This window comes from Trichechus manatus, unplaced genomic scaffold (genome assembly GCF_000243295.1).
Source record: "Trichechus manatus latirostris isolate Lorelei unplaced genomic scaffold, TriManLat1.0 scaffold00061, whole genome shotgun sequence".
Classification (NCBI taxonomy): Eukaryota; Metazoa; Chordata; class Mammalia; order Sirenia; family Trichechidae; genus Trichechus; species Trichechus manatus.
In genome coordinates this window covers 5903730-5926171 of record NW_004443997.1, presented here as the reverse complement: position 1 = coordinate 5926171, position 22442 = coordinate 5903730, and the positions used below count along the sequence as shown (strand labels likewise).

General features: G+C 46.1%; 1 protein-coding gene across 1 annotated transcript in view; it reads right to left on the bottom strand.

The window, feature by feature from the left end:
* GCN1 (GCN1 activator of EIF2AK4) overlaps positions 1 to 21837 on the bottom strand; it is a 62736-nt gene extending 40899 nt beyond the window's left edge. Inside the window, exons 1-14 of the mRNA XM_004379024.2 lie at positions 21800 to 21837; positions 14587 to 14689; positions 10876 to 10939; positions 10327 to 10458; positions 9543 to 9651; positions 4945 to 5043; positions 4715 to 4849; positions 3521 to 3589; positions 3283 to 3391; positions 2599 to 2673; positions 2200 to 2328; positions 1133 to 1183; positions 636 to 734; positions 218 to 391 (exon numbers count right to left, since the gene is read on the bottom strand). Coding sequence (XP_004379081.1) covers positions 218 to 391; positions 636 to 734; positions 1133 to 1183; positions 2200 to 2328; positions 2599 to 2673; positions 3283 to 3391; positions 3521 to 3589; positions 4715 to 4849; positions 4945 to 5043; positions 9543 to 9651; positions 10327 to 10458; positions 10876 to 10939; positions 14587 to 14689; positions 21800 to 21817 — 1366 coding nt within the window. The 5' untranslated portion in view covers positions 21818 to 21837. The remainder of the gene's footprint in view (positions 1 to 217; positions 392 to 635; positions 735 to 1132; positions 1184 to 2199; positions 2329 to 2598; positions 2674 to 3282; positions 3392 to 3520; positions 3590 to 4714; positions 4850 to 4944; positions 5044 to 9542; positions 9652 to 10326; positions 10459 to 10875; positions 10940 to 14586; positions 14690 to 21799) is intronic.
* Between the last annotated feature and the right edge of the window lie 605 nt (positions 21838 to 22442).

Below are 22442 nucleotides of genomic sequence, written 5' to 3'. Positions count from 1 at the left end.
GAGTTAGAATCGACTCAATGACAACAGGTTTGGTCTGCTTCTGTTGTGTGTGCTCATGACGATAATCAGGTTAATCCCAATGCTCCCAGAGGTTCAGCAGGAAATGATGCAAATAGCCTGAGCTAGAAGGGGAAAGCTAGACATGGTGAGAACGGCCTGGAGGCCCGGTCATCTTTCTGGATGAGTCCTGGACATGGGCCCACAGGACACCTCTTACCTCGGAAGGAGGCCAACATGCACTGCAGGTAGGCGTGCCTCACTGCAGAGGTGGAGGTTTTAAGGCTGAAAGCTTTCTTGAACCATTCCGTGAGCTTCTTGGGCACTTCCATGGTGAACCGGTTACACCAGAGAGCCAGGACTGAGACAGCATGTACCAAGGTGCCTTCGTGAACTAAGGCAAGAAGCAGAAGCCCAGTCAGTCGAGGGCCTTGTGACCAAGTCGATCACTGCAAGCAGCTCATGCAAACAAGAAGGAGTATAAGGAAGTGAGAGCAGTGACACTGTAAACTATTCCTGACATCCACTCTCTGGGGAGGTGTGCCTTCAGAGGGGTTTATGGAAACCTCCGGCTGTGAGGCCTTTCTTCAGTCAAGGAGGGGGTTCAAACTGGATCCTCAGCACAATGCACAGATTACCTTCTTGCTGGAGAAACGGGATGAACAGCTCGGCCACGGTCCCATTCAGGACTTGACTGGACGGCCCAGCCACCACGTGATGACTGATACTCCCGATCCCTGAAAGGCAGGAGACGCCCTCCCTGCTCAGCCTCTCGTTAGCACAATACCAGAGATGTGCGACTCTTCCTGCCACTGCCCACTTCTCCCACATCTCTCAGTGCAGGATCACAGCCCTCTTCTGGGCTGCCCAGCAGCTGTGCCTCTCCTCTGGCCATCAGAGACCCTCCCTCAACCCTCCAAGCATCCTGCCTTTTATGGAAGCCACGCCTCCCGCTAGACTTGACTGGTCCCGCCTGCCAAGCAGGCAGGGGCAAGTCCCGGGAACCAGGATGGGACGTCCAAGATTGTCAGAGGATTCCAGATCCAAGAAGGACTCACCCTGCCTAACTGTTACAGTAAACCTCATCTATTACCAGACCACACTTTCCTCTACCACCCAAGGACAAACTGTGTACCTGAGAGGACACTGATCTTCTGGGCTACAATAGTCAGTTTTCCCTCCGAGCCTGACATGAGAGACAGAAAAGATTAAAAATTTACATCTGTTGTAGAATACATCCCTCTACCTGTAAAGCTTACTTATGCATCTTTGTAGTCAATTCTCCCATTATCCCCAACCACTGTTCTGATTTCTAGTACCATAGTTTAATCTAGCTTATTCTTAAACTTTCTATAAATGGGATACTTTCTTGTGTCTGACTTTTTTCACTCAACAAATGTTTTTGAGATTTTTGAGACTTGTTCATGTTGTTATGGGTATCAGTAGTTCATTATTTTTTATTGTTGTGCAGTATTTCTTTGTATGATTATACCACAAGTTAACCATTTTCCTGTTGTTGGACATTTTGGTTGTGTCCAGTTTTTGGCTGCTGTGAATAAAGCTGCTATGAACATTATTATAAAAAAAAAAAAAATTACATCTGACACATTTTCCAAGAGGGTGAATAAGGTACTCATGTGCATGACATCAAGATACAGGTTCTGATTACCCAGAAGTAGCCTTCTGTGGTAAAGCTGGGTTTACAATAACATCAACTAGCCTTTGGTTTTCTGACTAAAAAAAGCAATTATGTACTTAGAGAAAATTTGGGAAACAGAAGAAAAACATGAAGATATAGATTTTAAAACTCATCTATGTTCCTACTACTCAAAGATGTCATTAACTGCTATCTACTATTGTTAATGTTATTGTTATCATTTAAAGTGTTATCACCTATTATTAAATGTTATTTTGAGCTATTTCCCTCTAGTTTTTCTGCTATGCATAAAAGATGTACATACTAAAAAAACAAAACACAATAAATCTGAGATCATGCTGCCTGTCCCACCCTGCAGATGCTTTTGTTCACTTCCCACATTCACACTGTACACATTATTCCCACTACACTGTAAGCCTCCTCCTGGTCACACGGCCTTTCCATGAGCAGACGTGGAGTGCCAAGCAGCAGCCCGGACCCCGGCGTCCAGGGGAACAGCAGGGCCGGCCCCTAGCCAATGCCCACGGCCAAGAAGGCTGGCTTACCTCCAAGGACAGCAAACAGATGCTTGCTCAGGGCTTCCATTGCTGAAGAGTCGCTGCACTGGCGAGCCAGGTTCCGCAGCGCCAGCACAGCTTCGTCCATGAGGCGGGGACTGTTGGATTTCAGCTGACCTGGACGCATAGAGAGCCACTGCTCAGGGCAGCTCGACAACTGAGCGTCCAGTGTTCTGTTCGTCCTTTCTGTGGTTCCCACTCTAAACCTAACTATTATGTTCTCATTGTAAATGGTCTCAAGAAAGAAACTATGCAAATGTTGTTTAGCTTAAAGCCTTATTGCTAACCTGAGCCGTCCCACTACACCTTTTTCTATAAGAAGTGGGACAAAAATAACCAAAACCCAAGGTGCAGCTCTAGGGGCTGGAAAGGGGTCAGGATACTCACCGGCCAGTCCTTTTACAATGTCCAGGGCATACTGGCTGAGATCGAGAGTCACTGACGCCAACAGACTGGAGATAGCTACGGGGGCAGAAAGCATTGACCAGGTCAGTTTCAAGTATAAATGCCCGTTTTCCCTTAGTGTTCAACAAATGCCATCAGGCCTAATTTCTAGACACATGGAACCATGACCATCCTTCATCTCTAGAGGGCCACATGAGTAGTCACACCTTTACTCAAAGCTCTGCTGAGAAGCTACACACTGCCCCTTCCCAATCAATAAAAAACTGCTCTCCCCGACATTCCACCTACACCTTTCATCAAGAGAAACAGGGACAGAGACCCAACGCTCATGCCCTGTGGGTTCAAGTGCCACTTCCACACCAAGCTCACACTGTCTAGAGAAGTTTTAGGCTCTTAACTTAAAGGGTCTCCAAAAGGTTCTTGGACCCTAAAGATTATACGCAATATTCTAAGCGGATATACTGTTGGGTATTCTTCTAGCAAGAGGACTCCATAACTTTCAACATAGTCTCAAAAGGGCCTCTGATCTCTCTCCCAAGGTTCCAATGAGGTAAAAAGATCTAGTGAAAACATCCCCCCCACTGCCACTTCTCCTGCCAAGTATCAGGGATACAGCTCACTCAGCAACTTGCCTCCCTTCCCCAGTCCTGTTGAGTAGCAACCTACTTTCAATAACATTCTCTGGACTCCTCAGTAAGGACTTCTGTATGGTGGGCAGTATGAGATCCTTAAATTCTGAGTGGGACATGTATCGGAGCAGAGGGGCACAGCTATCCTACAAAGAGAAAGAAGTCAGGCATCTAGCCCTCACAGGAGCAGACGAAGACTAAAGGACAGCCCAGAATCACAGAATTTTAAACGGGACTTAGCTTGTCCAGGCAAGTACGGTCCACCTCTCACTCACCAACAGATACTTCTGAGGCTTCACTTTGCTCATCAGGACATTCTTCATATAAAAATCCAGCAGGGCACCCTGGAGAACACAAAGATCTGATTAGATCCTGACGTTCCGAAGTATCTGATAGCTGGCCTAAGATTCCTCGTGTGACTGCTTCCAAAAAATAAAGATCGATGTCAAGCACAGAGCTCCCACTGATCATGCCATCCCCCATTTAAAGACTTCCACGACTTTCTACTGCTCCTGGGATAAAGTCTAAACTCCTTAGCTTGGTTTATAAGGCCCTGTCTGCTGCCTGGCCAGCTGCATCTAACACCTCTCTTACCCATTCATGCCACTCCAACCCCACTCATCTCTTCCACATTCCTTCCCACATGCTGCTTTCTCTGCCTGAAATGCTCTTCCTTCCTTTTGACCTTGCTAACTCCTATTCACCCTTACCATACCATTCCCACTGCCATCAAGTCAAATCCGACTCATGGCAACCCTATGTGTGTACAGTGGAACTGCCTCCATAGGCTTTCCAAAGCTGTGACCTTTCAGAAGCAGACTGCCAGGTCTTTCTCCTGAGGTGCCTCTGGGTAGGTTCAAACTGCCAACCTTTCAGTTAGTAGTCAAGCACTTAACCGTTTATGCCACCCAGGGACTCCTATTCACCAGTAAGGTCCCTTCGTTAGAGATACAATCCCTGACCTACAGCCTAAGTCAGGTCCCCCCATTGCAAAGTATCACAGCTTCCTGCACTTTTCCTTTGTAGCACTATCACAGTAATAATTAATTAGGTGACTGTCTAATATCAGACTCCCTCCTTGCATTCAAGTTCCACTGGAGCAGGGATCATATCACCCTTGCTTGCTGCTGCATCCCCAGCACTAAGCACAGTGCTAGGCACATGGTAGTCACTCAACCGTGGGTGAATGAATGCATGATGAGTAAACCATCATCCCAATAACTATGACAAGTTTCACTCCAAGCCAGAGCTGGAGGGAAAACTTTCCAACTCCTCAATCTTCATATATCATGGTGATAATTGGGGGTCTCAGTCACCAGCTCATGTGAGAAAACCAACACGTTTAAGATGAGACAAGCAGCTGGGGCCACCACAACACAACACATTCGAGAACACAACACGTTCTCACCGCTTCCCTCCACTGAGGCCATGACGTGGCGAACCACGGCTGCCCAGCCCTACGCACTTGCCTTGTGTCGGGTGACCACGTCCATCTCCCTGTGGTTCGTGCAGAACTGCACCAGCAACCCCAGCATGCCTGCATAGTTCTGGTTGGGTTCTAGGCTGAGAATGGCCAACAAGTACTGTTCCACCAGCTCAGGGTTCTGAAACAGAAAGTGTGAAAGCAGGGGTATAAGATGGCAGTGGGGACAGGGCGCAGAAGCCACACTGCCCACCAACCCCTGCCGGCTCCTGTCACCTCTTTCCACAGCTTGGTGAGCTTCTTCACAGCACCGTCCATGGCGTGCTTGTGGGAGCCGCCCAGAACCTCCAGCAGGAGCAGACACTGCACCTCCACCTGCCAGGACCAGGAAAGGCTCAGGTTAGGGCATGAAATGGGAGTGGGGGTCCCGTGGCCTTTCACAGCCTGCCCAAGACTTTCCTCAGGCCCTCCAGAACCTGGTTGAGCTCCACTGGACCTCTCCCACTCAACAACAGGCACATTCTTTTCCCCTAACCCTCACACTTAGCCCTGTCCTTTAATGACATTCATTCACTCAAATGCTTATTATTATTTAATAAATATTTGTTGAGCACCTACTACGAGTCAGACAATGAAGCTATGTGGGAATAAGACAGACATGGTCCCTGATTTCAAACACCCTGAAGTCAGTCCCAAGGAGCTCTGGTTGCACAGTGGTTAAAGCGCTCAGCTGCTAACCAAAAGGTCGGCAGTTTGAATCCACCAGTCACTTCACAGGAGAAAGACGTGGCAATCTGCTTCCGTAAAGATTACAGCCTTGGACACATATGGGGCAGTTCTACTCTGTCCTACAGGGGTGCTATGAGTCGGGATCAACTCGACGGCAGTGAGGTGGGTTATGATCAGTCCACAGGGTAAAAAAGGTATTAAACAAATAAACACACAAATAGATACATAATTTCAGAGAAGTGCTGTGCAGGAAAAGAACAAAGGTCCTGTTTCATATGCTTCGTTATCTTCCGTGACACTTTCCTTCATTAACTGCACAAGTATTTATTGAACACTGACTAAATGGCAGGCACTGTGGCCGTGGAAGTGACAGCTGACATGGGGATCTCGGCCTGTGTGAAGCAGGGTGATGCACATAGTAGGTGCTCAACTACAAAATCTCAGAGCGACTTTATGTACCACAAAAGCCCAAGGACACTGGTGAGCAGTGTGAACTGCCACCTTGGGGGAAAAGGGCCTACTTAAGAGGTCTGCTGAATTCCGTTTGCAAGTGTACAAAATGGCATATGTACAGTTACTCATTTGTAGCATTTCTAGTAACAATAAAGACTGTAAACGACACACCTGGCCATTAATAGGGGGCTAGTTGTGTATCGTGTGTTATGTCCACTCAAAGGACTAGCAAACAGTTGTAAAGGATGAGAAACTCTTTATACACTGCTCTGGAACAAACTCCAAGATTCGTTAATTTAAAAAAAAAAGGTGAAAATGTACAGTATGCTAGTATTTGTGTTTTTTTTTAAAAACTGACACACTGTGAAAAATGTAACCAATATCACTGAATAACTTGTGTAGAAATTGTTAAATGGGAACCTAATTAGCTATGTAAACTTTCACCTTAAACATGATAAAGTTTATTAAAAAAAGAATTCAGTCATATATACAGAGAATATATCTGGAAGGATACATAAGAAACCAGAAACAGAGGGGAAGTGGGTGGCTGGGGGACAGGGGTGGGTGGACAACTAGGATATCCTATACCTGCTGAATTTTGAAGCATTTATTTAAAAAATCATTATAAGTTAAATAGTTTTTTAAGCTTGCCAATATTACTTTCTGAATGGTATTACTGTGCACTCTTCCTGGAATTGCCAACCCCTGATCTGGGCATGGCTTGCTCACTCATGACCTTCAGGTCTCTGCTCAGATGACATCTCCTTAGACAGGCCTTCCTCCACCACCCGCCACCACACTCTACCCTCTCATCCTGCTTTTCTTCAGTATTGCTTTACATTGTTACTGTTTATCTGTTCACTTATTTATTGTCTACTCCATAGGTGTGTAAGCTCCGTAAGAGCAACGTCCTCCTGTTTTATTCACTGCTTTCTCCTCAGCTTCTAGAACAGTGTCCAGCACAAGAAGGCCCTCATCATACTTGTTGAACAACTGAATGAACCACAAACTGGGTGTATGATCATCACATCAGCAAACAGCAAAGGAAAAAACCAGATTCAGGACACAGAAAAAATAAATAGCCTCAAGCTCCTGATGCATTCTGCCCCATAAACCCAACACTCCAAGTTTGATCCCTCCCATTCATTAACCCACAAGCATACTCCTATTTACCAGTAAACACGGTAAGCATTTCACATCATGGTTATAGAATTCACTTGAGATAAGCCAATGAGGTTGCCCGGGATGAATCATCTTATAAGAAGGCCTTTTGGCTTACGACCACATTCTTGTGGGACAATTCGGTCATTTGGCATACACGTAATATAGTTCATAAAGTTTATGTTCTACGTTCTAGTTTGATGAGTAGTGTCCGGGGTCTTGAAAGTTTGCAAGTTGCCATGTAAGATACAACCATTGGTCTCTATTCATCCAGAGCAAAAGAGAAAGAAGAAAACAAAGACTCAGAGAAGACCTAGTCTATAGAACTAATAGTCTACATGAACCATGGCCTCATCCACCCTGACACCAGAAGAACAAGATGGTACCACTACTGACCATTCTGATCAGGGCCACAAAAGGTGGATCCTGATAGAACGAGAGAAAAATGTGGAACAAAACTCAAATTCTTAAAAAGTCCAGACTTACTGGACCACTTGAGAACGGGGGACTCCCTGAGCCTACAGCCCTGAGATATCCTTTAAACCATGAACCGAAACTATCCCAAGGTCACCTTTTAGCTAAATAACAGGAGTGGCTCATAAAATAAAGAATACCACCCATGAGTACTGCACTCCTTTAAAAAACCATCTATATGACACCAAATGGTCAACAATCACTCTAAAGCAAAGATGAGAATGTAAGTGGGCAGGGAAACTAGGTTACTGGAAACAAAACAACCAGAAAAGAATTAATGATAATGTTGACACATTGTGAAAAATGTAACAAATGCCAATGAATAATCTGCATAGAAATCGTTAAATGGGAACCTAAATGTGCTATGTAAACTCTCACCGAAAACACGAAAAAATATTATTTAAAAAAAAAAAGAAGAAGGCCTTTTGGTAACAACGAAACCCATGCTCTGAAGGGGGCCCAAGAGAGACCCTGCTCACATCAACTGGAGCATGTCCACCACCAGCGAGGTTTCAGTGTTCTTATCCATCATCAATTGCTGAGGGCCATTTCCTGGTCACCCCCAGAGGTGTGCTGGCTACGTTCCCAGGGACAAGGCCATCTGTCTGTCTTCCCAGCCAGCTGCTACATGGAGAAGTGCCTAAGGCTTTCTAATGCTACTCTTATCATTTACACCTCCTTGCACAGCACTCTGTATTTCTAAAACCCTTTCAAACTTCCTCTGAGCCCATCTTCATGATAACTCGCAAAGGTAGAGGCAGTGGGTGGTACTTTTTCACATTCTGTAGATGAGGAAACAGGCTCAGAAGTTGAATGACTTGGCCAAATCTCATGGCCAAGAATCAGATCTATACCGAGATCCTCAGACTCTTGGGCTAGAGGCCTTTCCACCAAACCATAAGACCATTCCTCCTGACCTCCACTAAGCCTATCTAGATATTAAAAAGGACCTCCAACATGTCTACTGCTTCTGTTCTACCTTCTAGTTCCCTGAATAGTGCCTAGGATCTTAAAAGCTTGCAAGCGGCCATCCAAGGCACAACAATTGGTCTTTATTTGCTGGAGCAACACAGCAAGAAAGAGTATCAGGAATACGAAGATATAGAATGTGTGGGTAATTGCCTCCATGAACAACTGCCTCCTTTGCCAGAAACCAGAAGAACTGGATGGTGCCTGGCTACCACTACTGAATATTTTGATCACAGAATCCTGGTCAAAAGGGGGAAAATGTAGAACAGAATTTAAGATTCTCACAGGCTCCAGGCTTCCTGAAGCCACAAAGGCTGGATGAGCCCCTGAAACTATTGCCCTGAGATAACCTTTAAACTTTAAACCAAAAATAGCCCCTGAAGCCTTCTTAAAACCAAACAGTAGTTTAGCTTAACTAGTAAAAAATGTCTGCCTTGAGCATGAAGCTCTTTTAAGAACTTAGCTATATGGGATCAAATTGACAACAGCAACTTGAACCTTAGACTGGAAACATAGGGGGCAGTAAATTGATGTTAATGGGGAAGGAACAACTCAGAAAAGGAGGGTGAGAAGGGTTGTACAACTTGAAGAATGTAATGAATGTCACTAAATAGTACATGTAGAAACTGTTGAATTGGTATATGTTTTGCTGTGTATATTCTCAACAACAAAATAGATTTAAAGAACAAAAACAAAAAACAGAAACTCAAAACCTAGCCTCTTAGGCCACCTCTGGTTAGCAGACATGTGGAAAAAAAAAGCAGGGAATGTGTGGAAGGAGCAGGCATAGAACAAGAAGAGAGAACTTAAGGACCAAAACACATCGCAGGAATTCCATTCCACTAGCCAGTTCAACACGGAAATTCCTAACACCATGCCTGGCACTTAGAAGATTCTCCAAGAGATTTAATAGATAAATGTTACATGTTGCACTCATGCCCATCCACCAAAATCACAGGCTCTGGGACAACTCAAAGTGCCGTGTGACCTGGCACCTAGCGGTGCACCAGGCACAGAGACGTTGCTTAAACACGTGGTAACTGGGCGGAAAACTGACCATCACTCATTCAAAGACCCAGGGAACCTACCAGTCTGTTCCAGATGTCTCCTTGCCTCTTGGCTCTCGAGGGAAAGACAATGCGCACCAGTAGGCAGGTCCAGGACAGGGCCAGCAAGGCAGCTGAGCCACTGCTCTTACTGCAGAGAGAAGGAGAGGAAGGGTGAGTACAGAGCAGCAGCCTCCATCTGGAGGACAAATGCTTGCCACAAGCTCTGTGTGTAGATGACCTGCCTTGGACCTACAACTGGGAAGAACTTGCTATCAGTTCCCCACAAATCATCTGCCACCATTCAGGACAAGGCGTTCGGGCCTCGTCAGCCAAACTCCCATCTCTTAGCACTATTCCAGATCAACCCCACTGCCATCGAGCAGATTCCAACTCATAGCAACCCTAAAGGACAAGAGTAGAACTGCCCTATGGGGTTTCCAAGGCTATAAGCTTTATGGAAGTAGACTGCCACGTCTTTCTCCCACAGAGTGGCCAGTGGGTCCAAAGCTCCTTCTCAGCAGTATTAATGACTATAAAAACAAAAAGACAGGTTCCCTCATTCAGTGCCAAGTGGGCACTGGGTTTCTCCTCAAAATGGCCTGGCTTTCATGGTTTCCCACCCCCATTCCTAAGGAAAATGGTTTTCTTCACTGAACTTGCCATCCTGGCTCCTCCCTCCATTCAGAGAACAACGACAGGCACAGAGTTGCAAAAGGGAAAGAGACACGCGTGAGCACATCTGCTGGACGCAGGTCATCTGGCAGCAGCATCTCCCAAACAGAACTCCACCAATCCCTGATGGTCTGCCACCTTTCCCTCCTACCTGGGAAGGCCTGCTTTGGAGCCGATGCCTGAAGACTGCAGAGACTGCAGAAGGTTCTTGGCAGTGGCTTCTGGCTGGGCCTCGGCCAACTGCTGGATGGCTGCCTGCAGGGCCCTGCGGGAGGCTGCATCTCTAGAGGCAGGAACGAAGGGGAAAGTGAACGTGTGGACTCAGGGGAGGGCAAGGCTGCTTAGGCCAAGCCTGGTCTATCTCAGGAAAAACTTATCACAGGGTATTCTAGTGGGTCACTGACTATGAGATTAGGAAATAACTAGATAAACCCACCTCCTCCTGGAAGTGGCTGATAAGGGCAAATGAGCCATTAATGCACTAAGGGTAGTAACTACATTTACACTTACTATGGGCCTCAGTGCTTACGCATGCGTGACAAATGAGGCACAGACAGGATCAGTTTCCAACAGCTAGGATGTAATGCAGTCCAGACTGGGACCCAGGCAGACTGGCTCCAAAGCCTGGGCGCCTACCATTACCCTACACTGCCTCTCTGTATAAAGTGCTCTGGATCCCTGGCCTTTAGCTGAGATTCACCTGTATCGATGCAGAGTCAAGCAGAATAACTTGCACAGCCCTTTCACTGCTCCCTCCGGCAGATCTGAAACCAAGGATGACAGAGAGTCAATAAAAACTGCTTGGGCTAGGCATTCTGCCAGACATGATCCTTACCCACTGGACACTCATCTATATTTGAAACAGATTTCACAGGAGGAAAAAGCGACCAAAAAGACAAGATTCTAAGAAAATGCCTGGTACAGGAAACAAACATTTGTTAAATGAATGAAACTGAGACAATACACGTGGCCTCAAAATTTAAAGTGCTATAGACGGAAGGTTCTGGGGTGCCTGCACTGTTCTACTTCTTGATCTGTTATTGTTGTTATGTGCCATCAAGTCAGTTCTGACTCACAGTGACCCTATAGAACAGAGCAGAATTGCCCCATAGGGTTTCTAAGCAGTGGCTGGTGGATTCGAGCTGCTTTTAACCCCTGTGCCACCAAAGCTCCGCTTCATGATCTGGGTACCAGTTACACAGATGTGTTTAGTTTGCAACAATTCAGCAAGCTGTTCACTTATGACATGTGTACTTCTCTTTATGTATATCCTGGTAAAAAGTTTTTAAAATAGTACAAAATTTTAAAATTAAAGTACTATGAGGGATCAGAGAAGGGAAGAACACCTGCAGTTGGAGTGGTGTCTGAAGATTTTAAGGAGACACGAGCTTGGCCTAACGATTAGTGGGCTATGGAAGAATGGAAAGAGAGGAAGGACATGCTAAATGGCATAAGCCAAGGTACAGGGGTAAGAATGCATCATGCCTACTCAGAAAGGGAGGAGAAATAACAACACCTGTTAAGGATTGAATTGTGTTCCCCCAAAATATGTGTTGCAAATCGTAATCCCTATACCTGTAGTTATAACCTCATATGCGAATGGGTTTTCTTTGTTACAGTAAAGAGGCCAGATCAGTGTAGGGTGTGTTTTAAGCCAATCATCTCTGTGGTATAAAAAAAAGCAGATCAGGACAGAGAAGCAAACAGAGATGGGAGAAGTTAGATCCCATGTCACACGAAGATCACCAAGGAGCCAGGGAATACGGACCTTCCTTCCCCCAGAGCCAACAGAGAGACAGAGCGTTCTCCCAGAGCCAGTGCTCTGAATTCAGACTTCTAGCCTCCTACACTGTGAGAAAATAAATTTCTGTTTGTCACAGCCACCCACTTGTGGTATTTCTGTTATAGCAGCACTAGATAATAAAGACAACACCCAACACTTAATTAGCGCTTACACACGTAATAGCTCTAAGCATCTTACATACATTAACTCACTTGATCCCTACAAGGTGGGTGCTGTTATTGACCCTACTTTAAGAAAAAGAAACCAAGGCACAAGAAACCAAGCAGACTGGCCAGAGTAAAAGAGAAACGGGTGAGACACAGCGCTCAGTAAGGCTGGAAAGCCAATCTGTGACAGAGTCTACGTGCTAGACCGAAGCACGCAGACGAGGGAGATGCTTCTGAGAGGGGGAAAATGTCACCTGTAGTAGAAGACAGACTAATGCGGGGCAACTGAAAGCAGGAGGCCCACAAAGGGCTTGCATGGTGCCTCATACATCTGGTACCCAGATGATGGAGGAGAAATGAATCTGGCAGCCAGTGCAGGGACCCAGTGCCTCAGGACCCTGAACACTGTATTGGTCCATCTGATTTGGGGCTATTTCAGTAACTGAGGAAGAGTGACTGGGGCCAGAAACGGGCTCTGGCTAAGAGAAGAGCAACAATAACAGCTAACGTACACAGCGAGCTCACCACAGCTGGGCACTGCAGTAAGCAATCATCTAAGCATGCTCTTACTCCTCACACCAATCCTGTGAGGGAGGTACTATTGCTTTTCCCACGTTCAAAGCAAGGACACAGGCTCAGAGTGGTTAAGTAACTTGAACCAGGTCACACAGCCTATAAGTGGCAGTGCAGTCCATCAGACCACAGGCTCAAGCCCTTCATCACTGACTGACACACTAGAGGCCTCTGGGAAGGTCAGACACAGGAGACACTGCAGCAGTGAGTCTCAGTGGTCAGGTATCTGGAGGCAATACTGAGGACAGCATCGGAGAAGTTCTCAGGCCAGGCTGGGACGGACCATGCTGACCACCTGCATTTAGGGTTAGAAAGCTCTGAGAAAGTCCTCAACCACTCAGCCCGGCTGAAAAAAATCTTCCTCCACCTTTGGTGATTCGCTTTGCTGCCTGCTACCCAAACAAAAGGAGAGGCCTGAAAATCATCACTCCCTAGATTCACACACTTAGAAAACGGAGGACAATGGATTCCACGCAGGGGAAGTTAGCTTTCCACAATCACCAAGTCCATCAAAGGCTCCTGAGCACTTTACAAATACAACTCACCCTGAGCTGTAGAATTTCAGGGTGAGTGAAGAGTAAAATCACTGGAAAAGGCCCTGAGTACTTCATAAACTTCACCCACTCACAATTCAAACTCCTTCCTCCAAAAAACGGGAAAAAAGAAGTATAGCATTCAGCAGTCATCTAGCAGGGACAGTCCCACATTATGAGTCAGAAGATATGGACAGCCAGTCTTTTGCCTATCAGGAATTCAGCCACCTGGCAGTCTTGTCTGACTAGAACCCTGTTATGAAAGTGACCAGAAAGATCTTTGAGAACACCATGAAACTCATACACTAAAGCACTAACACTCAGGAGAACATCTTAGAAGCTCACAAATAGCAACGCACTTAATTTATACATAGCTTTAACAAGTTTGAGTATGCTGCTCAGGGCAGTAGATCAGAAGCAGCAAACTAGAACTTGGGTGACAAAGAAGGGTAGGAGGTCGGGACTTGATCAATGAGAAGTGAAAGCTGACAGACAGGGAGGTCCAAGTCTATGGCTGCAGTTCTCAAACCGTAGCATACAACTCACCAAGAGGTCTTGTTAAAAACACAGATGCTGGGTTCCACCCTGGGGTTTCTGGGGCAGAGCTGAGAATTTGCATCTCTAACAAGTTCTAAGGGGATACTGATGCTGTTGGTCTGGGGTGACTCTTTGAGAACCAATGCTGTATAGTAAAAACCAGCACACGGATAGAATACTGGAAAAACTAATTAGGATTTACTAAGTGAAGGCAAAATAGTCTTACACACCCCGATAGGGATACTCCTCAGTTATGCTACAGGATAATCCACGTGCTCAGCATTTCCAAAAATACGTTCCTGAGGCCCTTAGCAGGTATTCAGCAAAAAAAGAAGTCCCAGGAAAACACTGGATTAAAGAAAGCTGAAGAAAGTTGAAACATCTTCCTGGAGGGTGTTGTGAATCTGCAAGAGGGGATTAGAAAGCACGCCATCTCCCAAACTTACCTGACCTTAGAATCCTTTGCTGGCCAATCACCTGTTAACATCTAGCTGGTGTCCATGGAACACAGATTGGGGAAAATGTTGCCCCAAGTTACAAAGAAAATGTTTGCATACCCAGTAAATTATTCAAGAAAGACTGTTGTTATCTTTTAGAAATATTTCCAATCAAGATAGTTAAAACTGCAAAAGACTTTAGTATCTAATAAACTCTCCAATATCTCAAATAACCTTGAGAAAGAAGGTTTCAATCAACATTAAAACAAGGTTTCAATCCACATTAAAATAAGCAAATACAGAAACTGAAAGCACCATTTTAAACAGAAAACACAATTTACTGTGAACAGCCTCCAGGCTACATGGACGAAAAAGAAATACCTTTTCCAGCAACACATTTTCCCAGTTCACTGAGGATTTCTCTCCGCTCCTTCACACTGGCTGTCGTTACCTTCCCTGCAAAACGCTTTAGTGTCTCAGAAACCTGTGAAAGTCAAGCCCACAGAGAAAATACCACCAATCAGACAATAAAAGAATGAGGGGGGACGTGGCAGAATTCAGTTGAGGATCCCTTTGACTCAGGGTTTCTCAGCCTCAGCACTACTGACATTTGGGTCCAGATGTTTGTTATGGGGGCTGTCTTATGAATTGTAAAATGTTTAGCAGCATCCCTGACCTCTACCCACTAGATGCCAGTTGCTCCACCCTCCCTACCGCGCCCACCTAGCTGTGACAACAAAAATGTCTCCAGACATTGCTGAATGTCTCTTGGGGACAAAATCACCCCTGGTTGAGAACCCAACCAGTCAACCGGTCAATATAACTTACTAAGCTTGGGCAAGGCAAAAGGCAACCACCTCAGGATACAAAATATCCTTTTGGAATTACCCAAAATCTAGTGAGGGCCTACTATGCATGCAGTGCGATGGGATAGACTTTATGTGGCCTGTCTCACCATGGTCTTGTAACTTCCACCAAATGATTGGGTGGGACTCAAAATGAGGGGACAAGGGAGGATGCCCACTGAATAATTTCCTCTTTTCCTGATGGGTCTAGGGAAGACAGGGTGGGGAAAGATGCTGATAGGATCACATGATTCAACTGTGTTGATTATTAACAGGGTTAATTGTGATTGCAAAACCGTAATTGTAGAAGTAACAACTGTAAGGAGTGAACTAAGGGGATGATATTGTTGGACTACAGTACAGAGGCCAAACCTAAAGTTCCTTAAAGGTTTTGCTATGCTGATACCTCGAGAGGCTCAGAGCAAGGTAATAATCTTCTCTCAGTTAAATTTTCTCAGAGGCCAGAGAGGGTGAAGCACAGATGACTTCTGGAGAACCTGACCAAATCAAATGGATACCTGTAGTAGCCCTGAATGACTGGTATCTGAGTAACCTCACCCTGAAGACTCTTTGCCCTACTGAAGGACTAATCGTTAATGATTGTTTTGGACTAGTAAAATGATTGGGAGAGGGGAAGTCATCCTCTAAGTATGAAAGAACCATGGCTGGAAAAGCCAGGGATTGGCCTGCCATGCAATGGCATTGGTTTATATGGCCTTTCTCACCATGGTCTTGTAACTCCCACCAAATGTTTAAGTGGGACTATGCAAATGAGGTACCTGTGGCCCACCAAAGGGATTGCGTAACTTGCTAATAATGTAAACAAGGTGTGTGGCACCCTTGTGGGGTGGGACTACACAAATAAGGCGTATGGAACCCTAACGAGAGGACTGGTCAGTTTTGTCATCCCCTAGGCTTAAAGGGAGCCACAGAGGGGGAGAGAGAGGAGCTGTGACATGGAAGACAGAGAGAGGCAGCAGAACCAGGAAAGAGAGGGAGAGCTGTAACACCAGTGATGGCGAGAAGCAGCAGCAGCAGAGAAAAGGCAGCAACGGAGGCAGCAGAACCAGAAGACTGGCAGGTGATAGCGTGGTGGGCTTCCTGGCCCACAGAGTGAGAAAGCTCAGTGCCTTCAGGCCGAGGCTTCCTGGCAGAGTGGGGTGCCCCCAGGCACTTATTGGTTGAGCTAAGAGCTTTTCAACACTTGCCTGAGGTGGGCAGAGGCCAAGAGGACAGAAAGAGCCTGTGGGCACAGCTGAGAAGAAGCCGCCCTGACTAAAGAACTGTATCCTGAACCTGAATTGTAACCTGTTACTTCCCTAATATACCCCATAATCGTGAGTAATGTCTGTGAGTTCTGTGTGGCCATTGTAACAAATTATCAAACCCAGCAAAGAAGTAGAGTGCCTTGGGAGGGACAGGTGGTGTCAGAATTGGTAAAAAGGTTGGAGGGTGGAGGCATGTCTGACCTCTGCCTTGTAGGAATCAGCCTTGGGCTGCCGATCTTGATTCTCCTTCCCCCTTGTGAAGTTAGAGGCGGTCAGATGCCCCGCCACACCATTCTTACAACGTGCCAAACATGTTCCCTTCATACTGTCTCACTTTAACCTCCCACAGGAGGAATACCCACATCTCGCATGTCACTAGGGGAGCATAAGCACAGTGGTTAAAAGGCAAAGGGTGAAGAGACTGAATACAGCTCCGTCGCTTACTAGCTATGAAAACTCAGTGGAATTATTTCACCACCTCTTGGAGCTTGGGTTTCTTCATCGATACAATGTAGACAATAGCACCTAACTTACATGACTGTTGTGGAGATTAAATGAGACGATGTATGCAGAGCATATACTCTCATTCCAATCACAGTCCCCTACTATTGCCTGCACGGGAGGCATCAGTATCCCCGTTTTAAGATGATGAAGAAACAGCCTCCACAAAGTGAAGTCATTTCTCAGAGTGGAGCTGAGAACCACAGCACCTGCACATTTGAAACTAAACCTGAAACTAACTAGGTCTATAAACTGATGCTAACAAATCCTTAGCTTCAACCCCCATCCAAGTTACCACGGCTGCAGTCCCCTGAATAAAGAAAGGCATAATCAGAAGACTAAATATTCCTGAGAATCTGCTCCTGAACAATATTCTACAAAGTGGGCAGGTCTTGACTAGCAGAGCAGGGCATGATGGTAAGCAGGGTTCAGAACTAACACAGCGGTGTCTGCATCTTTTTCTTTTGAGGGTATTTCAGACAGGCCTTATTAGTAGAAGATTCAAGGGTGCATAGAGAAAGAAAAGAATGCCAAGTTTTTCTTATGCTTAAATTCCTGGTGTAATACTATTGGCAATGAATAAACTGATGTCCAAAAATTTGTCTTCTACATAAATTTGTTTTAACTTTGAAATACCTTTTGTTTTCACAGTTATATATGCATACAGTTATATGTGCACATAGCAATACAAGTGAAAGTCAAGGAATTCTGTGAGGTTTGCTATAAAAACCAGTCCCAGAGGCAAGTTTTTTCACCAATTCTGGCTGATTATTTTGGTAGTTACCTCCGTATGTCTGAACAACTTGTTTGTGCTGCTAGTTCTTGGTTTTTCGATTTTATTGCCTTTGGAAGGAGGCCTGGTAGTGCAGTGGCTAAGCGTTCGGCTGCTAACAGAAAGGTCGGCAGTTCCAACCTATTAGCTGCTCCGTGGGAGAAAGATGTGGCAGTCTGTTTCCATAAAAATCACACCCTCAGAAACCCTCTGGGGCAGTTCCACCCTGTGGTACAGGGTCGCTGTGAGTTGGAAGCAACTAGATGGCAACAGGTTTTTTTTTTTTTTAAACTTAACTCTTTTACCATAATTCTCTACCCTACCACACATCCTCTCCATTTCCTCAGCATAACTCCTCAATTTCACAGTATGACCTACCTTCACTGTCGGTGTTTACATTATACGTAAACAGTATTCAACTTGCACCGAATAATCTATGATTATGCTTCTATCCTGCACAGCTTTTTCATTCCCCTGGAGTTAATAACTGCCCCTTTCCCACCTCACCTCGGTTTGCCTTGTTTCATCTGTCCTTATCAGTAATTCAACCCCAAACTCTTTTGTCATTTGTCTAAATCTCAAGACATTTAAGCGGATCAGGTATTCCATCAAATTCCTGAAGAAGTCTCTCCCAGAGTTTTCTGAACTGCCCCATTTGGACTGGTGATCCTTTATAGCAAGGATCACTGAAAACGTACTCTTTTTTTTTGGTCTGGATGAAGCACGTCCTATGTTTTGGAGAGTCCTTGCAAAGTCTGGCAATGTTCTAGCCTAATACTTGATAAACTTTGACTGGATAGAGAATTCTAAGTTGAAATCATTTTCCTTTGGGATTTTGAAGACGTTTCTCCACTGTGTTGTAGCTCTCAGTGTTGCTATCGTGAAGTCCAATGCCATTCTGATTCTTGATCCTCTGTATAAGACCAGAGTTTTCTTTCTCCCTGGAAGCTTCTAGGATCGTCTATTTCTGCCCAGGGTTCTAACTATCATTATAATGCGCTTTGCTGTTCATTTAACTTTATCCATTGTGCTGAGTGTTTTTGGTCTGGAGACACATCCTTTAGCTCAGGGAAAGTTTCTTGAATTATTTTGTTGCTGACTTCCTTCTCTCTGGGATGTTCTAAACCCGTTGCCGTCCAGTCAATTCCAACTTACAGCAACCCTATAGGACAGGGCAGAACTGCCCTATAGGGTTTCCAAGGCTGTAATCTTTATGAAAGCGGACTGCCACATCTTTCTCCCATGGAGTGGCTGGAGGGTTCGAACCGCCAACCCTTCAGTTAGCAGCTGAGTGCTTAACCACTGCCCCACCAGGGATTCTTTGGGATGTTCTACTCCCTTTTATTTGGATATTGGACCTCTGACATTTGCCCTCATGGTGCAGTGGTCCTCTGACTTACTCTCCAGAAAGATAACCTCCAGTCTTTTGCCAGGGGAAGTGACTGTATCTGAAACAGACTTTCAACCAATCTCCTTAAGTTAGCCCCTCCTCACTCACCCTCACTCCCAAAGGTTCACTGATACCACCAACTCTCATCCTTCAGAGATTCTGCAGTGTGAATCAGGCTGGCTCTCAGCTTTCCCATCTGCCGGCTAAGGATTCATTTTTCTCCGGTCTGCTTAGTCCTGTACCACTCAGCATCACTTTCTAGCTTCCAAACGTTTGCTGCTGTTGTCTGCCTCCCCATTCTCCCAATCCTTGTAAGAATTTTTTTTTTTTTGAACCCTTCACTAATTTTAAAAGGAGCCCTAGTGGTGCAGTGATTAAGTGCTCAGCTGCCAACCAAAAGGTCGGTGGCTCAAACCCACCAGTCGCTCCTCAGGAGAAAGATGTGGCAGTCTGCTTCCATAAAGATTACAGCCTTGGAAACCCTATGGGGCAGTTCTACCCTGTCCTAAAGGGTCGCTATGAGTCAGATTCAACTTGACGGCAACAAGTTTTACCAGTTTTATCTAGGTTTGAGAGAGAGAGAGAGAATAGACGCGTGTATACAATCCATCCTCTACCTAAAACTCCCACATAGCTGTCTTTCCGTGTGATAATATTAAATTCCTAGCTGTCTTTTCTCTCACAAAGATGAAAGAGATCTTCAGGTTCGAGGCTCTTCTTTTCCTTAATCAGAAAATGAATGTTACCTCTGCCTCATAGGAATCAGCCTTGGGCTGCCGATCTTGATTCTCCTTCCCCCTTGTGAAGTTAGAGGCGGTCAGATGCCCCGCCACACCATTCTTACAATGTGCCAAACATGTTCCCTTCATACTGTCTCACTTTAACCTCCCACAAGAGGAATACCCACATCTCGCATGTCACTAGGGGAGCATTAGCACAGTGGTTAAAAGGCAAAGGATGAAGAGTCTGAATCCACCTCTGTCGCTTACTAGCTATGAAAACTCAGTGAAATTATTTCACCTCTTCAAGCTTGGGTTTCTTCATCGATACAATGTAGACAACAGCACCAAACTTACATGAACTTACATGACTGTTGCGGAGATTAAATGAGACAATGTATGCAGAGCATACATTGAGACTATGTCAGAACAAAACTGAGGAAGGGTCCACCAAGACTTTTCAGAGACATAATTTGTTGGTGAGATGAGATGCAAACAATTTTAAAGTCCACAGGTCTCTCTCTAGAGTGGCGCTGTCCAATTTCACTTTCTGTGAGGATGTAAATGTTCTTCTGTACCATCGGATACAGCAGCCACTAGCTACATGTGGCTACCGTGCATTGAAATGTAGCTAGTGCTAATGAAGAAATGAATTTTTAATGTTATTTAATTTTAATTAACTTAATCAGCCATGTGGCTATTAATTAACCATGTGGCTAGTGGCTACCATATTGGACAACATACAGTACCTACCTCTAGAGAAAAGATTCCTTCCTTTGCACTTGAGTATAAATGATCAACATTCAGCATGTAGAGCATCCTCTAGAAACACCAAACAGATTAAGAAGCTTTTCTTTCTAGGACTGCATATAACCAACTTGAAACAAATTACCAGCCCCTTGCTCAGGAGACCCTCAACAAATGTCTTCAATGTTCAGGTAAGTGGTCACTCTTTGGCGTCAGAGCCTACATATGTTGTTGTTGTTATTTGCCATGAAGTCGGGCCCGCATGATTGCACTGTTGTGATAGAGTTTTCATTGGCTCATTTTCAGAAGTCGATCTCCAGGCCCTTCTTCTCAGTCTGTCTGAGTCTGGAAGTGCCACTGAAAACCTGTTCAGCATCACACAAGCCTCCACTGACAAACAGCTGGTGGCTTCACATGCGGTGCATTTGCTGGGAATCGAACCCACGTCTCCTGCATGGAAGGCGAGAATTCTACCACTGAACCACCACTGCCCTCGACCTACATATAAAAATCAATTAATCTCATCACCCTGGGGCCCCAAGTAAGCCAAGTTGTCCATTAGACACCTGTTTCTTCTCCCATAATACTGTCTTCTCAACTTAAAACACAGCTACAAACAAGGTTAGGGTGGAGGAAAAAGGTTTTCCCAAGTCCTTCCCTGATCTACAAGGTACCCCCAGACACCACTCCTGGGTGACAATAGCTCTTCCGGGGTAGCGACAGTTCTTTTACCTAACCCTGGACCTAATAAGAGACAACATATATCGGGTCCTACTTTATCTCACTGAATCTCCACAACAACCCTATAAGATTGTTATAACCCTATTTCAGAGACGAAAAGACTGAGACTTGGCAGGGTTGTCACTTGCCCAGCATCTCACACAAAGGGGCGTGTGGACTCAAACCCAGATCTGTATGAATCCAAAGACTGTGCTGTAAGTCTCTGCACACAGTAGATGCTCGAATAACGTTGGTTAAAGTTTAAAGATTTAGCGTTGGCCCGCGGCTAACTGCTGGAGGATTTTGGGAAAATGAAGCGGAGAATTCGGCAGGCAAACTTCTGCAACTCCAGGGTCAGGGGAAGGTCCCACCGGCCTCCAGCTGCCGAAGTCGAGGCCGGAGCCCCTGACTTCTCAAACCCAGGGCCGGTCTGCCGCCCAGGCCAGAGGCCGGGACGGGCAGGACCGGGAGACATATGGAGCCGCTCCTTCGCGACTCTGGGCCGCGCGCGCCGTAGCCTCCGCCCGACGCAGCCCCTCACCCCGAAGACAAGCGTCGGAGACGGCCTGGCCCAACGGCCGCCTCCCGTGCCCAGTCCCTGGCCGCATTAGCCCCGCGGCCAGCCACCTCACCTGCGTGTCCGCCGCCATCCTGCCGGCGCTGACCCCGGAACCGCTTCCGGTGTGCTTCCGGGTCACCGTGCGAGCCCACGCGGCAGGGCTAGGCCAGCTGTTTCTTGGGGGGGGTGTACCGGCCTGGCGCCACTGGGCGGGATGGCGGCCCCTCCTGGGCCCCAGGTGAGCCCGGGCTTCAAGTATGGCGGCCAGGTCGGTGGTGCTTGGGCCTGCGCCAGAGATCATCAAAACTTCTTTCCCGGGAGCCGCCCTTCAGCCCCGGGGCTGGGTGCCCTTCTTGGCCTGGCTTCGTGGCTGGAGGCCAGGGTCTTTGAGGATTTGTAACGCGGTGAGACGCCCTGCAGCCCCCGATCCACTTCAAGCCTGCGGGTCTAGCCTAAACATCCTCACGAGGGCCTTCCTTGAGTGAAGGCATCCTTTAGAGAGAATGTGAGTCTGGAGACGATCCTAGATGCTAGGAACTGAACTAGGTAAAAAGGACACCGCAAACTGAACTCAAGCTCTTGTCCTCAAGAAGTTTGTCGGAAATGACTTGTTAATTGTCATCGAGTGGATTTTCACTCATGGCTACCCTATGTGTGCAGAGTAGACCTGCTCCATAGGGTTTTCAAGGCTGTAACCTTCGGAATTACGGTATTGG